The sequence below is a fragment of the Chlorocebus sabaeus genome, chromosome 18 (genome assembly GCF_047675955.1).
Source record: "Chlorocebus sabaeus isolate Y175 chromosome 18, mChlSab1.0.hap1, whole genome shotgun sequence".
NCBI classification, from domain to species: domain Eukaryota; kingdom Metazoa; phylum Chordata; class Mammalia; order Primates; family Cercopithecidae; genus Chlorocebus; species Chlorocebus sabaeus.
This window is the reverse complement of record NC_132921.1, coordinates 25,017,079-25,032,561: the sequence shown is the minus strand read 5'-3', so window position 1 is coordinate 25,032,561 and position 15,483 is coordinate 25,017,079. Positions and strand designations below refer to the sequence as shown.

General features: G+C 37.4%; 1 protein-coding gene across 13 annotated transcripts in view; it reads right to left on the bottom strand.

Moving 5' to 3' along the window:
• TCF4 (transcription factor 4) overlaps positions 1 to 15,483 on the bottom strand; it is a 366,252-nt gene that overhangs the window by 235,904 nt on the left and 114,865 nt on the right. For 12 of the 13 annotated variants that reach the window (XM_008014004.3, XM_073006280.1, XM_008014010.3 and 9 more), the window contains 2 exons: positions 5,278 to 5,339; positions 2,224 to 2,320 (listed from right to left, as the gene is read on the bottom strand). The exons of the other annotated variant lie outside the window; for it this stretch is intronic. In XM_008014004.3, the coding sequence (XP_008012195.3) occupies positions 2,224 to 2,320; positions 5,278 to 5,339 (159 nt within the window). The remainder of the gene's footprint in view (positions 1 to 2,223; positions 2,321 to 5,277; positions 5,340 to 15,483) is intronic. 13 annotated transcript variants of the gene reach the window in all.

Here is a 15,483-nt window from a genome sequence, read left to right as displayed (position 1 = left end):
AAAACTGTAAGGTATTTCATACTTGCTTCAATGTCTTTTTCTCCCTTTTCCATTTTTTTTTCGCATACCGCGCCATGTCCTCTCGCTCTGAGGGCGACTTCCCTGACCTCAGTCTGACACTGCGCCAGTTAATGTCAGATAAACCATTTAGCCCAAGCACAATTCTTTTCTGTGCAAAAATCTGCTTGAGGTGGAAAATGTAGCAGTTTGTAAACAATGAAGAGCCATGTTTCAAACCAGACAGCTTATCTAACAGAGAAGTCCTTTCATTGGGAACAGTGGGTGGGGGCCTCGTGGACATAGTAGCATTTCCTATCACAATGCAGGAGACTGTCTTGGTCTCCATATTTAAGAGTTTAATGGGAAGGAGGGCAGACGGGATAAAAGAGCAAGGCTGACATGGATTTGCAGCCTAAACAACAACCAAGTGAAAAGAATCCGCTCTCTCTGCTCTAGACTGTCAGGCCACTTATATTTTAAATACTATTTGGATTGAAAAACTAATTTGATTTGTAAAGCAGTTGCCCATGAGGAAACATGAACAGAACAATCATTTAATCTGTTTGTACTGCTTGGTGTATTCTGGAATATTAATTTATCAAGTTGTTCTTTAGAGTTAAAACTTTTTTCACATAGAAAACATAAACTTCTCACTATGAGTATTTATTTATTCATTTTTCTCACTTTAGCTCATTAGAGGATCATTTTAGGATCTAAGGAAGTTAGTATATTATTTAAGTGCTACTTCTCAAGACTCTATTTTCAAATAAATCTTTTATTCTAAGCAGTTGTGTGAAGATGAATAGAAAAGCAAAGGTGCTGGATATAAAATCATAACTATTGACACTGAAGAGTCAAAAGCTGCCTTTTAGAATCTAAGTTGATAAATGTATCTAGTCACCTGTATCTACATATCCTGAGAACAAAAAACAATGCACCTTCCTATCAACAACTGATAAAGGACTGGGATTTCTGCTTTAGTTACAATGTTAAAACATACATATGAGATTTACTACTTTGAAGGCAAAAATAACACAAAAATAAGAACATCCTATGACCAAAACCAACCTTGTGGTTCTCAAAGTTGGTAAGACACTCAAAGGCATGAACATATGATGTAACCCATTAACTATAAGTTGCTACTATTTATCTGCTTTGACTATTTTGTGTTAAATATCTGAAATCCATTTAGATGGATTTGACAGTGATTTTTCAAAGAACGCGAGATTCAAGGACCTGAAGTAACCGGTATAGCTTCCAAAGCTTAAAATCATGACATTCTTTAGAAGCATTTGCAGTTATGGTCTCAGAAAAATATAATTACCGTTGTGTGTTTTCCTTGGAGTGTTGTCCAACAGCTTGTACCAAGAAATGTAACTTCACTTATTGACAGATTCTCAAGAGAATCTGGCTAGGTTGAGAGATTTACTAATATTGTTAAAAACTCATGTTTACTAGAACAAAGATCATTTTTTCAATCAAAACTAAAGCAGCCAGCTATTGGACCTTTTCAGACATTAGGAATCATCTTTTCATTGCTCAAGTTACTGCTATTAAACAAACGTCCCTACAGGGTAGCCAAAAGCAGAAAAACATGCTGAGGATGCCAGGATGAATGGCATGCTGGAGATTCACAGACAGCTCAAACTAACAGGTAACTTGCTTTAGTAAAGCAGGACGCGGTCTGCCTAGGCCATTAGCACTAAAGTTCACACCTTGATAAATACACAACCAGATTTTACAATTCAACTTGAACGCACTACTCTGATTTAAGCACACTAAGCCCATTAACACCATTTATTTTCATCAACCCTTTAGCAGAAATCACAGTTAACACTGACTATGTATCATTGCCAATCAACAAGCCCAGTGATATTTTTATTCTAAATATTCACCACTTTGACTTCATCTACCTTAACTCAGAAACTACTGATGCAACATTGAAACTGTGGTCCGTGCTTTAGGTCTAAGGAAAACAAAATTTCCACGTAGATTCAATATCACTAAAAGCATTTCATTCCATATGGTTGTAAAACTTAATCTCTGATATACTATTACCAAACACAGACTGCCAATACTTCTCTGCAATTTAAGATTATTACAAGTGAACTGACTAAATATCCAAATTTCTAAAAGCAGGACCTCTGTCTAGGACATGGTTTTACCTTCTATAGTAAAACATAAGCATTTAAAAAGTGTAAGTTAATTTAAAATGAGTCTTACTTTGTATTCTGGAATTGACAAAAGGTGGAGAGAGATTGTCATGTGACCCAAGGTCCCTGCTGGTCATGTGGTCATAGGGAGTCCCATCTCCATAGTTCTGTAAATAAAATAACAGTGTAAGTTGTTATTTTATATTAATAAACAGCACATAAACATGGCCCCACTACCAAAACTTCTCCCATCCTAAAAAAACTGGAGTCCACTATTCGCTCCCTGGAACTTCACTAGAAGGAATCTGCACCTTCACAGGTATAGTGGCTAAAAGAAAGCTCTAGAGTCTACGAAGTCCAACTTTTCCTCATAATAGCTGAGAAATCTTAGAAATAATAATAATGGTATCAACTGCATGGGGTTGTTGACATGATTAAATTAAATAGTGTATGTAAAACATCAGACACCTATAAAGTATATTGCGTATGTTAAAAATTATTATTTTAATAAGGCCACATTAAAGCAAAATAGTGCCACAAGGGAAAATTAGGCATAGCATGCAATGAATTGCTTTTCAAAGACCAAGATAGAGCCATTCAAACAATAACATTTGGTGTTAGGATACTGAAGTTTCAATGTTTTATTATAGGATACTGAAGTTTCAATGTTTTATTACAGTTACTATTGTGGTTGTAAGATAACTAGATTGTCACATAAGTAATCAACACATAAGAAAGTTAAGAATATTAGGATTTAACTATGATATGAACATCAAAACATTAGCATAAATTAGCATTTCTAGAGTTGGACAAAGTATGTCACAAAAAAACAACCAGTTGTAAAGAAGACAAATTTTGACAGAAATATTTCATTATTACAATCAGTTTATTGTTTTAAGGGGAATTTAAAATTAAAACAATGTTTTTAAGCTGTCCAGTTACTTAATTTTAATGGGGAAATTTGATTACATGGTAGAAAAGAGTTAAAATCATCTATACTACATGGTTCAACGTTCAGTCTACTAAATCGCATAAAGTGACCAAAGAGAGGGGGGAAAGTCATTCTGCTCAGCTGGTGGAACTGCCCATAAAGTCTAAGTCAAATTTACTCAGAAGTATCGGTTGCATGTGAGTCAAAGGGCAGAATCTGCCCACACACAAAAAAAGAGGGCTGCTGCATGATCTAGGAAAAGACACATCCCCTCCACCTTAAGGCAAGCAACCCCGTTCTCAGTCACCTTTCCTCATGTGTAACAACTAACTTGACTGATACTATAGTCTAATTCTGCCAACATGTCGATCTATAAAAAGAGGCTACATTGCAAATACCCATCATAGTACACTCATTCATTCTATACCAGGCATTGCATAATGCTAACTATCACTTATTAAGTGTCCTCATCCTAGATAGTGTACTAAAAGCTTAATATATGTTATCTAATTTAATCCTCAGCACAGTGCTGGAAGGTAGACACTCTCCCCATGTTAAGATGAAAAAAGAGAGACCTTGAAAGTCTGCCTGGGTATAAATCTGCCACAAATGATTTGTCTCATGCAAACTTCTGGATTTAGAAAATATAAATTACACTAAATTGGTTTGAAATTATTCACCAATATATTCGTGAGAAAAATGGCAGGACAGCTAACAAAAACCAAAAGCTAGTTAGTTTTAATCCTAAATTAAGATGATTCTAAACAGACCTTGTTTTCTGAAACACAATTAAAAGTACCATGTGTACTGAATGGAGAAATCATAAGAAATTGTGAAAATCTGGATGAACTAAACAATTGAGGGGAGTTCTATGATCTCCACTTGCTGTCAAGGGGAATGGATTTATTTCTGCAAGTGCAGACTGTAACATGAGGAGGAGGAAAGATTTCCTCAACCCATCCATATAAAGCATTAGAATGTCAAGCGCGACAGCTGGTGTAAGGGCTCACAAAGTTACTGGTAAGCTTAGAGATCCTGCTGTACCCTGAACACTAGACTAAGGATCACAATGCCAAGGACAGGTGGAAATGTCTAACTCTGACTTGCTGGAATGTCCTCATTTTGACAGCTTGATTACCTTCCCTACCTCTTATGCCAAAATGGAACCTTCCCCCAATCCAAATTTGTGTGAACATTTACAGTAAAATGTTACCCTCCCTGCAGAATGCTTCATCTATATATAGCTGGTTGGGAGAGGAAGAGATGTTGGTTTTACCATGTACACTAAATGTACTTTTAATCTGGGGCATTATATGTACATCATAAAAGCTGACATGGATTTTAGAGGACCTAGCAATGATTCAGTTAAAGAAATTTCATACAAAATCATGAATATTTAAATTGGAAGAAACAAGCATAGATGATCCTCTGGCTCTACTTCCTCATTTTGCAAAATAGGAAAATGAGGACGCAAGAGATGAAATGACATGCCCAAGATCATATACATACAAAAATACATAGTGCCTAACCACCCACCCAACTCTTATTCCATGGTCTTCCTATTACACCCCAAGAAACAACCAATGCATGTAGGAAAACTGTGGAAAAGAATAGCAAAAACTTGAGAGCAAATAAATGAATGATCCACCTAGTGATCAAAGTCCCTACTGGTGGAATGATAACATGTCTACAAAGTGAAATCAACTCAGATTCAGTATGTAGATCATACCAGTAGGACAGAACCTCATACTGTATCTTTGGGATTATTCCGTAGTCTGTTCACACCAATACATTATAGGGATATTAGGAATTTTTTTAAAGTTTTTCCATCTACAACAAATAGCATTGTGTAATATGGATCAACAACTGACAAAAGAAAGACCAAATATGTAATGAAGGAGTTTTCTTCTGGTTAGCAGAAGTGGAACAGGTGTCAAATTGAATAACAGCATTCAATAAGAGATGGGGAAAAAAATTCCAAAGTCAAGCTGATCGTCATTAAACTTAGCATGCACATATATGTGTGTATGTTTGTATGCACGTGCATGCCCATGACTCTGTGTGTGTGTGTGTGTGTGTGTGTGTGTGCGTGCGAGAAAGAGAGAGAGAGAAACAGAGAGAGACACACCTTCTGTTTGTCAATTTACATATGTGGGATGTCTGGTTGTGGGAGAAAAGATTAGATATACTTACCCTGGACGGGCTTGGATGTCCTCCATTCCCCCAGGACCCTGAGCTACTTCTGTCTTCTACATCTAGGGACAAGAGAAAAGTTCTTTAGGCTTTCTTGCAGTAATTTTTTTCTTTTTGTATATGCACTTTTAAATTAATGTTTCAAATTAATCTCCTGTTGCCTTTAATTAAGAACCAGGCACAGGGCTACCATGATGATAGTGGCTTCTGACCCATCTACTTAAATTAACTCATTTAAATTCACAGCAGAAATGAACTGGACCCTCAGGAACCAGAGGTATGAACATAAAAATTACTTCTATCCTTCACAGTGTTTGACAGCCTCAGTTTTTATAGATGTGAAACTGTACTTAAAGTTTTATTACAATCTTTTGGATAAAATAAGTTTTAAAATACACTAACACAGCTTTAATCCAAAAAAAGTTAAATTAAGGTAAATATCCACACTAACACCTTTAGCATCCTCGCCATAATGCTCTTGGATCCTTTCTGTTCCACAGCCCAGGCTTATCACAGGAGACACCAGACATGTAACAGAAAATGAGACTGATAAAGTATTCAGTAGTCTATTTCCACCAGCACATTACAGGGATATTAGGACTTAAAATAAAACAATTTTTTAGGTTAAGACAATACTGTCTCTGTCTTTCAATTTTTTTTTTTTTAACTAGACATACCACTTGGCCTGCAATCCTTAATCTGGGCTTTGATATGTGGAAATGAATGTGGTTATTCCATTATAAAGCAATGTTTTGTTTTGATAGATGACGGTGAAAAGACCTACATGAACTGTCGAAAAGTTGGAATTCTAAACTCGATACCAGCGAAGTTTCAATGCTGAGTAGATTACGAAATGTTCCATCTACGCTCCAAATGGCAAATACGCAGGATGGAAAGTCTAACAGCTAAGTTACCATATTAATTGCTTAAAACATAAAAGAGTTTTAAAGATCAGTTGCTCTATATTTAGAAATGGCTATGAGATTTTTGATGAAAGGGCCTTCATAAAAGTATAAAAAGTTTCACTGTTACATTATTTTGATCACGGCTGATAACAGACGGCCATCACAAACACCCTCTGACAGAAGTGGAGGAGGAAGTGTGAAACTATGGTTCAGGAGATACAATCCCATTTATTGTGTTTCCTAACATTTCAGTGATACTGTTTATTCTTTTAATGCTCTACTGTCATTCCTTTTATTATTACTGCTATTTTATTATCAGCAGAAGTAATCATAGTATAATTAATTGATTTATTTTGGGATACAGTAGAGTACATGGTGTTTCAGAATATCTTAAGAGATAGAAGAGCAACAACAACTAAGTTATTACCACTAAATTAACTTCTCTCTCTCTTTTTTTTAATGACAAATATTATTTCACTTCCTTTTAGTTGGTGCTTCAGAAGATAACACAAACTGCAAACAGATGTCCCCTATGGACAGTTAAAATCAGTGCACTGTGAGCTTCAAGGCATGTCAAGAAAGCTCTCGGGACTGCATCAAGCCTAGAGAAAAGGTGTAAAACCTTCCCCAGATCTGCTGTTTAACAACTCAGCATGCTGGCCGATCCTGTATATGTTGAACTGAAGCACACAAAGAAGCTACTTACAACCCTCTGGGATTCGCACATAAATAAATTTTGTAGCCTACATGGTTCTCTTAATTCTTAAACAAAAACCAAATATTTTCAGCCAAAATAAAAAGTGTATAAATAACAAAATCTCTCAACCACTGCAAGCTTTCAAAAGTCTGGCGCATCTTGACTTTCTTTTCACCTATAACAGCCAGCTTGGATTCATTTGAGAGATTTCTCCTCTTGAATTTGGCCAAAAAGTAATGGAGGAACAGATTTGAATCCCTATAAGGTACCACAAGATTTCAAATTGTTTGGACTCATTTTATCTTTTCAATTTTAAAAGAGGATTTGAAACATGCAAAGTAGGCAGAGACTTGGAGGAAAGAGGAGAGGACACTACGGCCAGGCCAGTGGGCCTTCTGCATCCCAAATGACATTTGGCAAAGCCACTCAGGAGACATTTTTGGTTGTCACAACTTGGGTGGTGCTAGTGGCATTGATCACACAGGGGCCAAGAGTTGCTACTAAGTGTCTCATAAATGCACAAAACAGCTCTCCACAGTAAGAAATACCCTGTGCAGGGCACAGCAGCTCACACCTGTGATACCAGCACATTGGGAGGCTGAAGCAGAAGGATTCCTTGAAGCCAGGAGTTTGAGACCAGCCTGGGAAACATAGCAAGATTTTGTCTCTACGAAAATTTTTAAAATTAGCCAAATGTGGTGGAACATGCCTGTAGTCCTAACTAATTGCAGGGGCTGACGCAGGAGGATCCCTTGAGCTCAGGAGTTCAAGGTTACAGTGAACTACGATTGTGCCACTGCACTCCAACCTACGCAACTGAGACCCCGTCTCTAAAAAATATATATATTTTTAGTGTTCTGACCCCAAATAAAAATTGTGTTGAGATTGAGAAGCCCTGTGCTACAGCAAAAGGAATGAAGTTGGAGAAAAGATGTACTAAAATTTGTTTATAATTTAGTAAGAACTCTTACTAAATATACAGCTTTCCTTATGCACTTTAACCCAGACTTGAGCTGGAATGTACCAAGAGACCTTCGTATGCATCTTCTGTCCACAGGAAAAAGGAAAAGTAATGGTCAACCAAGCAGCCTGCTAATTAGCAGGCAGATAAAACACATCAAAACTTGAGTATTCCCAACTGGACAATTTCAAAAGCGAGCAATCCACTAATTAAAAATGCTGGAAGTCTAGCTTTTTCAAAGCAGGTTAAATACTGGCTGGGTTCCTTCACAAATAGATTCCTGACCAATCGGATCTGACTGCTCTTTTCCCAGCCTTTCCCACTTCCATCTTTCCCACTTCCTGACCTCATGCTGCTGCACCTTTCTTTCTCTGATTGCTCTCTGTTGAACAGGCTTCCCCTTCCCTTGGTCTCCTGCTGGATCTCAAGGATGAGGACAAATCACTAGCTGTCCCAAACCTAACAAATAGAATAATCATATGAATTCTAATTATAGTTTATCTTTGAAAAAAATCTATAGGACTGGTGCTCATTTATCCATATGCACAGAAGACACAAAGCTATAGCATGTGCAATGGTTATTCATAATGAATGTAAACATGTTGCTTTGAAGTCATTTTCTTCCATCTTCCCTCTCCTTGAACTTTGTCAGGCCTGCCCCTTAGTTAGCATTTCCTCAATAACTATTCCAGTGCACCACCAAGTACATTTCAAAGTGCATCTGCCACCTGAATCACCTGTATGCCCATTTTTAAATTGGCTTCTTAGGGTCCATCTCACATCTACTCAGTCTGGAACTCCGGCGGTGGGGCTGAGAAAACTGTTTTTAACAGGTCCCCAGGTAACTTTTATGCACACAGGAGTTTGAAAGCCACAGGACTACTCTACTGTAACACAAGACAAATGCATGCCCCACACCATCAACAGCAGCCTCTCTCACTCCCTATCTTAAAATTCCTGTCTGGGTTGCTGGCTTCAGCAGCATTCAGTATACACCTCCATCACATAAGCATCCCAGAAGCTCTTGTCCAGACTCATTTTCATATAAACCTTGCACGTGGCCTACACCTGGCCATTCCTTACCCCTGCTAGTGTACCAGGACACTGCACGTTCTTCTATACCACCATGGTTTTGTAACTGCTACTCTGCCTAAACTATTCCTCACCTCTCAAAGAAGTGAGGTGAACGTATGACTTGAATGCATGTCAGACACTGCGCTAAACTCTCAAATGCCTTAATAGTATTCTGGTTTTATATATCAGAAAACTGAGGCTCAGATGGGTTAGAAAATTTGCCCAAGGGATCAGGAAATAGCAGAGCTTAGACACAAAAGGAGGCTGAAGCTCTGCTTACTGCTGTAAAGGCTCCCCAGTAAGAATTTCGCATCTCTCTCTAACCAGCTGAATGTTCCCTCCTGTCACTTCTCCCCACGCAGAGTGAATATATTTATTTGGGAGTTTATACCCACTCTTGTGTCCACAAAAGATTACAGAAACACATACAACCCAAAAGATATGAAATCAGTATTTGAAGGAATCAAGCGCCTGGAAAATAAAAGTAGGAGAACAATAAGGCCAGAGGTATGATGAGTTTATCAAAATGCACACAGTGAAGGACTGGCTATTTGCGAGAGGTGGGTCAAAATTTTAGAAGCTATTAAGTAGACAAAGCAGAGAGGGAAACAAGATTGACAATAACCATCAGATAAATACACACAAAGTGTTTAGGAGAAACATACCTAATCCTGGTATTAAGCCAGACAGAAAATATCTGTGAGCTCCCAACACAGAGGACAGAATGTCCTATAGCAGCCCATAGTATCAACAGTAGGCAAAATAAAACTTGTATGGCTGGTTTCATATGATAGTTCAGCAAGTACGTAGAATTTATTATCCAAATAACCATGTGAATATATATACAGCTGTAGAGCTACATATTTATATCATACCCAACTGTGACATACATTTATTATAGGAAAGAAGTATGCTTGACACAAATAACATCTTGTGTGGTTCTGTACAATGGTGGGCTCATTAGTTCTTTATTGAAATGAATTAAAACAGCAGAAAGTGAAAAGTAAGACAATATTGTAGTATGAGAAGCGTTTACCTCTGGAGGTGAGACTAAACAATATACAGGAAAAAGATGTGTGAAATCCATTAAGGCAACAGAGAGACAAATAAAAAACTACCTGGGATGAAGCTGCTGAATCTATTTAGTTCTCGCCCCTCCCTTGTTCTGTTGCCACCCTTTTTCCAAGATGGGAGAAGACAGAGAAAGATAATACTCCGGGCAAAAGGAAAGGAAGAAAGCAAGTAGACGACAGAAATTCCTGTTCCAAAAGACTGAAATGGGCTCAGTTGTTCAAGATTTTTCTAATTTCTTATTTTACCCTAAACTAAGATAGATTTAGTAACTCTTTCATGGGATTGCTGGCTGCTTTAGGAGGCAATCTGAAAATCCACAAATTTTCATCTTGTATGATTCATTCTGCATGAGCCCCCTCTATAGTGTCTGACATATTGGCCGAGTGCAGTGGCTCATGCCTGTAATCCCAGCACTTTGAGATGCCGAGGCAGGCAGATCAGTTGAGGTCAGGAGTTTGAGGCCAGCCTGGCCAAAATGGTGAGACCCCGTCTCTACTAAAATACAAAAATTAGCCGGGCCTGGTGGTGGGCGCCGGTAACCTCAGCTACCCAGGAGGCTGAGGCAGGAGAATTGCTTGAACCCGGGAGGTGGAGGTTGCAGTGAGCCAAGATTGAGCCACTGCACTCCAGCGTGGGTGACAGAGCGAGACTCTGTCTCCAAAAAAATAATAAAGTATTTGACGGATCAGTGCCAAAACACAACAGTTTAGGCAGAACTATGACCAAACACTCTATTTAGGGGAAAGATGTTCAGACGTAATTCTTACCTTCTGCGATTTCCTATCCACATTCATTAAACTTGTAATCTGATTACTCAAAGCGTCACTTTGTTCTTGTGGACAGCAAGACCAAAACTGTCAGACAGACTAGACAAACTTTAGAAAACACAGCACTGGAAGTTGGGATAAAGAGCTGGATTTCAGCAGGGACTCTGCATTGACCAGTTCTCTGGTCTGAGCAAGTCACTGGCCTCTCGGTACTCATTTTTGTGAACTACAAAATAAGCAAGTTTGATTTCCATTCTTGGAAATAGGGCAGGCTAGTATATTTGGACAACTCTCCCACAGAAAACTAAAAATGATGGATGACAGTTTTTTGAAAAATTTTAAAATACTGAGCAGACAAGATAACAAGGAATCATTGAGCCAAAATCAAAGTGAAGGCTGGAACCCAGGGAAGAAGAAAACACATTTTTTGCCCTGGGGACATTTGCCAACATCGAAAATATAATGGGCTCTTGGGTCAATGGGAACAGAAGTGAAAACCCAAGATATACTACAAAATCAGTATTCTAACAGAAGACAAGGGGATGATAGTATTTGCAAGATTAAGGAGTTATTGTTAAAGTAAATGAATTAACTAACATTTGTTAAACACTTAGGAAAGTACCTGATCTGTAGTAAATACCTACCATAGTCACCAATATTGATCATGAATGGCTAATTTAATAATCCCTCCAATATCTAAGAAAACCTGAGCCTTACATTTTTATAATCCCTTGCTCTGTTAAACAGGTCAGTGATTTTTAAATACTCTCCTGGATCTTAGAAACACCCAAAACATTTAGGTTAAACAATCCTACCTTCTCCATGAACCTGTATAACACCATCAGAGTGAGAATTCAGTAAGCATTACATTTATTCAGTGGCTTGGTTTACCATTACAGTATTCTCTTTATATCTCAGTGTATTTCTATGTGTAATACACAAATGACATGTCAAGAGTTACGTATGCTGATCAGAGTCCCAAGCTAAGAACGCAGACTAAATACCATGTAACTTTAAGCTTGATTTGAAATAAACAGTTATGAGAGTTATCTAGATTGATTTGACATAGAGCTGTGTAGTTGTCTTTTCTATACTCTGAGCCTACAACATGCCAATCAGCCGGGATCCTAGAGTTTTACGAAATCAGAAAAATGCCTAAAATGGTATTTTGCATTGCTCTAAGTCTACAGATTCCTGCTTTTGTCGAAATATATTGATTTCTTAATAAAAATTTCAGCACATTCAGAATGCATTCAGAGATAGAATGTTAAGTTCTTCCAGGAAAGATAATCATTCTGAAACACAATGAAGTCTACACTGCCTCAAAACCTTCTCCCTGCAACAACAGACACTATTAAATATCCTCCACACCATTATGGAGACTCACAGACTGCGTACATCTGTGGCTCCTACTAATTTCCTAGTCCAGGAAGAACCCTTGGCTGAGCCCTCACACAAACTGAGATGGCATATGCTCTCCGTCAGTGCCAGATGAATTTAGAGTTCAAAATATTTCATCAGCAAAGAGCGTGTTAAGGATGTGCACATTTTCATTAGCACCCAGTATAATAAGAGCTCTAAGTAGAGTAATTTGAAGTCAAATTTGAGTACTATTACGGACGTAGGAAGAGTTGAGGAGATTCAAATATTGACAGACGATGTCCACACGAGCATGATTGTTTCTGTTTTCTATTAGACATAAGATATGGTGCTTCAGAATGACTGATCTGGGCACTAACAAGAAACTTGACAAGAAGCTTCCAGCACTTCCCAAATATGACTAAGCAAAGGATGAGGGTTATGTCAATGCTTCCCACACAAATGTTAAGATGTGTCAGGCCAGGTGCGATGGCTCACGCCTACAATCCCAGCACTTTAGGAAGCCAAGGCAGGTGGATTATGATTTCATTACTCAAAGCTCCACTTTGCTTATGCGGACAGCAATCAAAACTATAAGACTAGAAAAACGTGAGGCCGAGAGTTCGAGATCAGCCTGGGCAACACGGCAAAACACGTCTCTACTAAAAATACAAAAATTAGCTAGGCATGGTGGTGCACACCTGTAGTCCCAGCTACTCGGGAGGCTGAGGCACTAGAATCACGTGAACCCAGGAGGCGGAGGCTGCAGTGAGCCGAGATTGTGCCACTGCACTCCAGCCTGGATGACTGAACGAGACTCTGTCTCAAAAAAAAAAAAAAAAAAAAAAAAAAAAGATATGTCAAATATAAAGAATACTGACCTGGGCTTTCTATTTTCAGATGACTGCTGTCAACTCTGGCTTTCTCAGAGCTAATGGATTTCCTAACCAAATAAATTTGAAACTCAAAGGTCAAGCATGAGATCGTCTTATAGTATTTTTCATATGATAAGAAAGTTAAAGTGTAGATATGCTGGTGAGAAAGTATAGTAGGAAAAATTTGTTCGCAGACAATTACTGCAATATTTTAGCCTTAATTAACCTCCAACTTAAACTTCCTTTAATAAGTCCTTTAAAACAGTATTATTTTCCTTAAGTTAAAAATAAACTGTTTTTCAAAAATGAACACTAAATTGCTGCTGCTTAAGACATGGAGTTAATTCCATTGTGTGTTGTTATAAACAGGGAAAGTATCTTCCTATAACATAAAATTCAGATAATGAGAAAGTAACAAAATGAAGTGCGTAACTATTATGTTACAAATACGTCAGTGGTGTTCCTTATATTGAAACTCAGAAATCTTTTTGAAACTCAAGGTGGTAAACCGTTAAATTATGAAACTGAACGAAATGTAACACTGAAGCCTTTATACTAATTTCTGTATTTGGAGGTGTCAACGATCATCTATCTTGAATGATACCCTAGTTTGAATATATAATGTGAAATGCTGAGAGATAAGTGCCATTTAGCAACCTTTCAAATGTATGGCAATGGCTAGTTGGGATCTTCCTCTTGAAGAGAAGTTAGTCATTTGGGGACCCTACTTTTTTAAGCAATATCCTACAAATAAGAGCCATGAATAACTCAAGCAAGAGTATAACGTGAACTATATATACCTTCTTTGACTTTTTGAAATGTGACCAATGTAAAAGCACTTAAAAAAACAGTCTTAACTAAGACAGTTTTCTTGGAGCATAAACATTTCAAATCAGGTGAGAATAACAATCAGAAGTAAGTTACCATATCTGAAGGAAAAAAAAATCAAAGTACCACCTAACTTCAACATTACACAGATAAGTTTCAAAGTACTTAAATGTGAAAATATTGCAAGGAAGTTTTTAACTAGGTGTCTGGTACCTCCTAAGGACGTATCACCTTCTAATGATATATCACAAAGTGCAAGAAATAAAAGGTAGATGCTTTAGAAAACGAAGCATTAAACAACTAAGGAATACATTTAAGAACATGCTTCATTTCCTAATAAAACTGAATATATACCTCTGACAACATCTACATGTAATTATATGTGTATTTTTCAAACCATACGTGTAATATTTATAGTGCAAAATCCATAATATTATAATGACTTCAGATACACAGATTGGTATTTAAAATGCCTATTTGGTAAATAATTTATTGAACTTATTCTTGGGAGAGGTTAGCCAACATGAAACATGGAACTGTTTCCTCTTTTCTTCTTTTCTTTCCTGATACCTCTTTTCTCCCGAGGGTGCCATTTGTGAGGTTCTGAGAAGGGGAGGCTGGCTTAATTGAAATATTTGTAGGCTGTAATTGCTCTGCCTAACCACAATGGTCTACTTCTCCCAAATGGCATTCTTTCCTCTTGCTTTCTCCTTTTTCTTCTATTTCCTTTTATACTTTAACGAAATCTACTTCTCCTGTTTCTTTTATTGTCATTTCCTATTCCAGATGCTTGACTAATATTGGTGAAGTCAATAGTTTTACATATTCAAAACTCTTCCCTAAAATCCAGTTTTCCAGCACAACTCCTTTTGCTTAAAATAATCAGTCCTATAAACTGATTTTCCTTTTACCCCTTCAACATGGCAATCCTTCCACCTATGTTTAACACTGCAGCCTATGACCTGGCAATGACAACTGATCAATCTTACATGTTATCTTTAGGGGTCATGTCTTAGTTTTAGGCCAATTTTCTCTGTATTTAGGCTCAAATGTGCAAACCACACTATATTACTCTGCAAAACATCAATGAGAAGGCTTAATTAAGTAACACTGACAGATAAATCCATTTCTTTCACAGTAATCAAATCAAAGCAGGTTGACATAACACAGGAACTTAATACAGTTATTCCCTTGTAATTGGAAAAAGGCCCTTTACTTCTCATTAAAGCAATCTTCTGGGTACTGGCATAATAAGGAGGCTCAGAGCTTTAATACTGCCCTATAAAAGTCTCAAGATACAGACCCCTTAAGCAAACAAGCCAGATTATCTAATTCCTTGATCACAGCAGAACATGCAGTTCCTACTGTTTTAAACTACTAATTCTTTATCTCTCCTACAATTAAAAAGAGGTAAATTAGTACCAAACACATATAATGAAAATCTGTAAAAACGTATAAACTATTTACAGTTGTATAAATCTACCTCCACATGTATTTGAAGGGAAGCAGTCTATTAAAAATGAATTTGAAATACTTTACACATGTGAAATTGTAATAGCTTGGATCACGGAAAAATCTATTTTACTCCATGGGCTCAATAGGACATGTATTGCCTAAATTTACAGTGTGATACTTAACCATACAGTACAACGTTGTTCATCAGAAC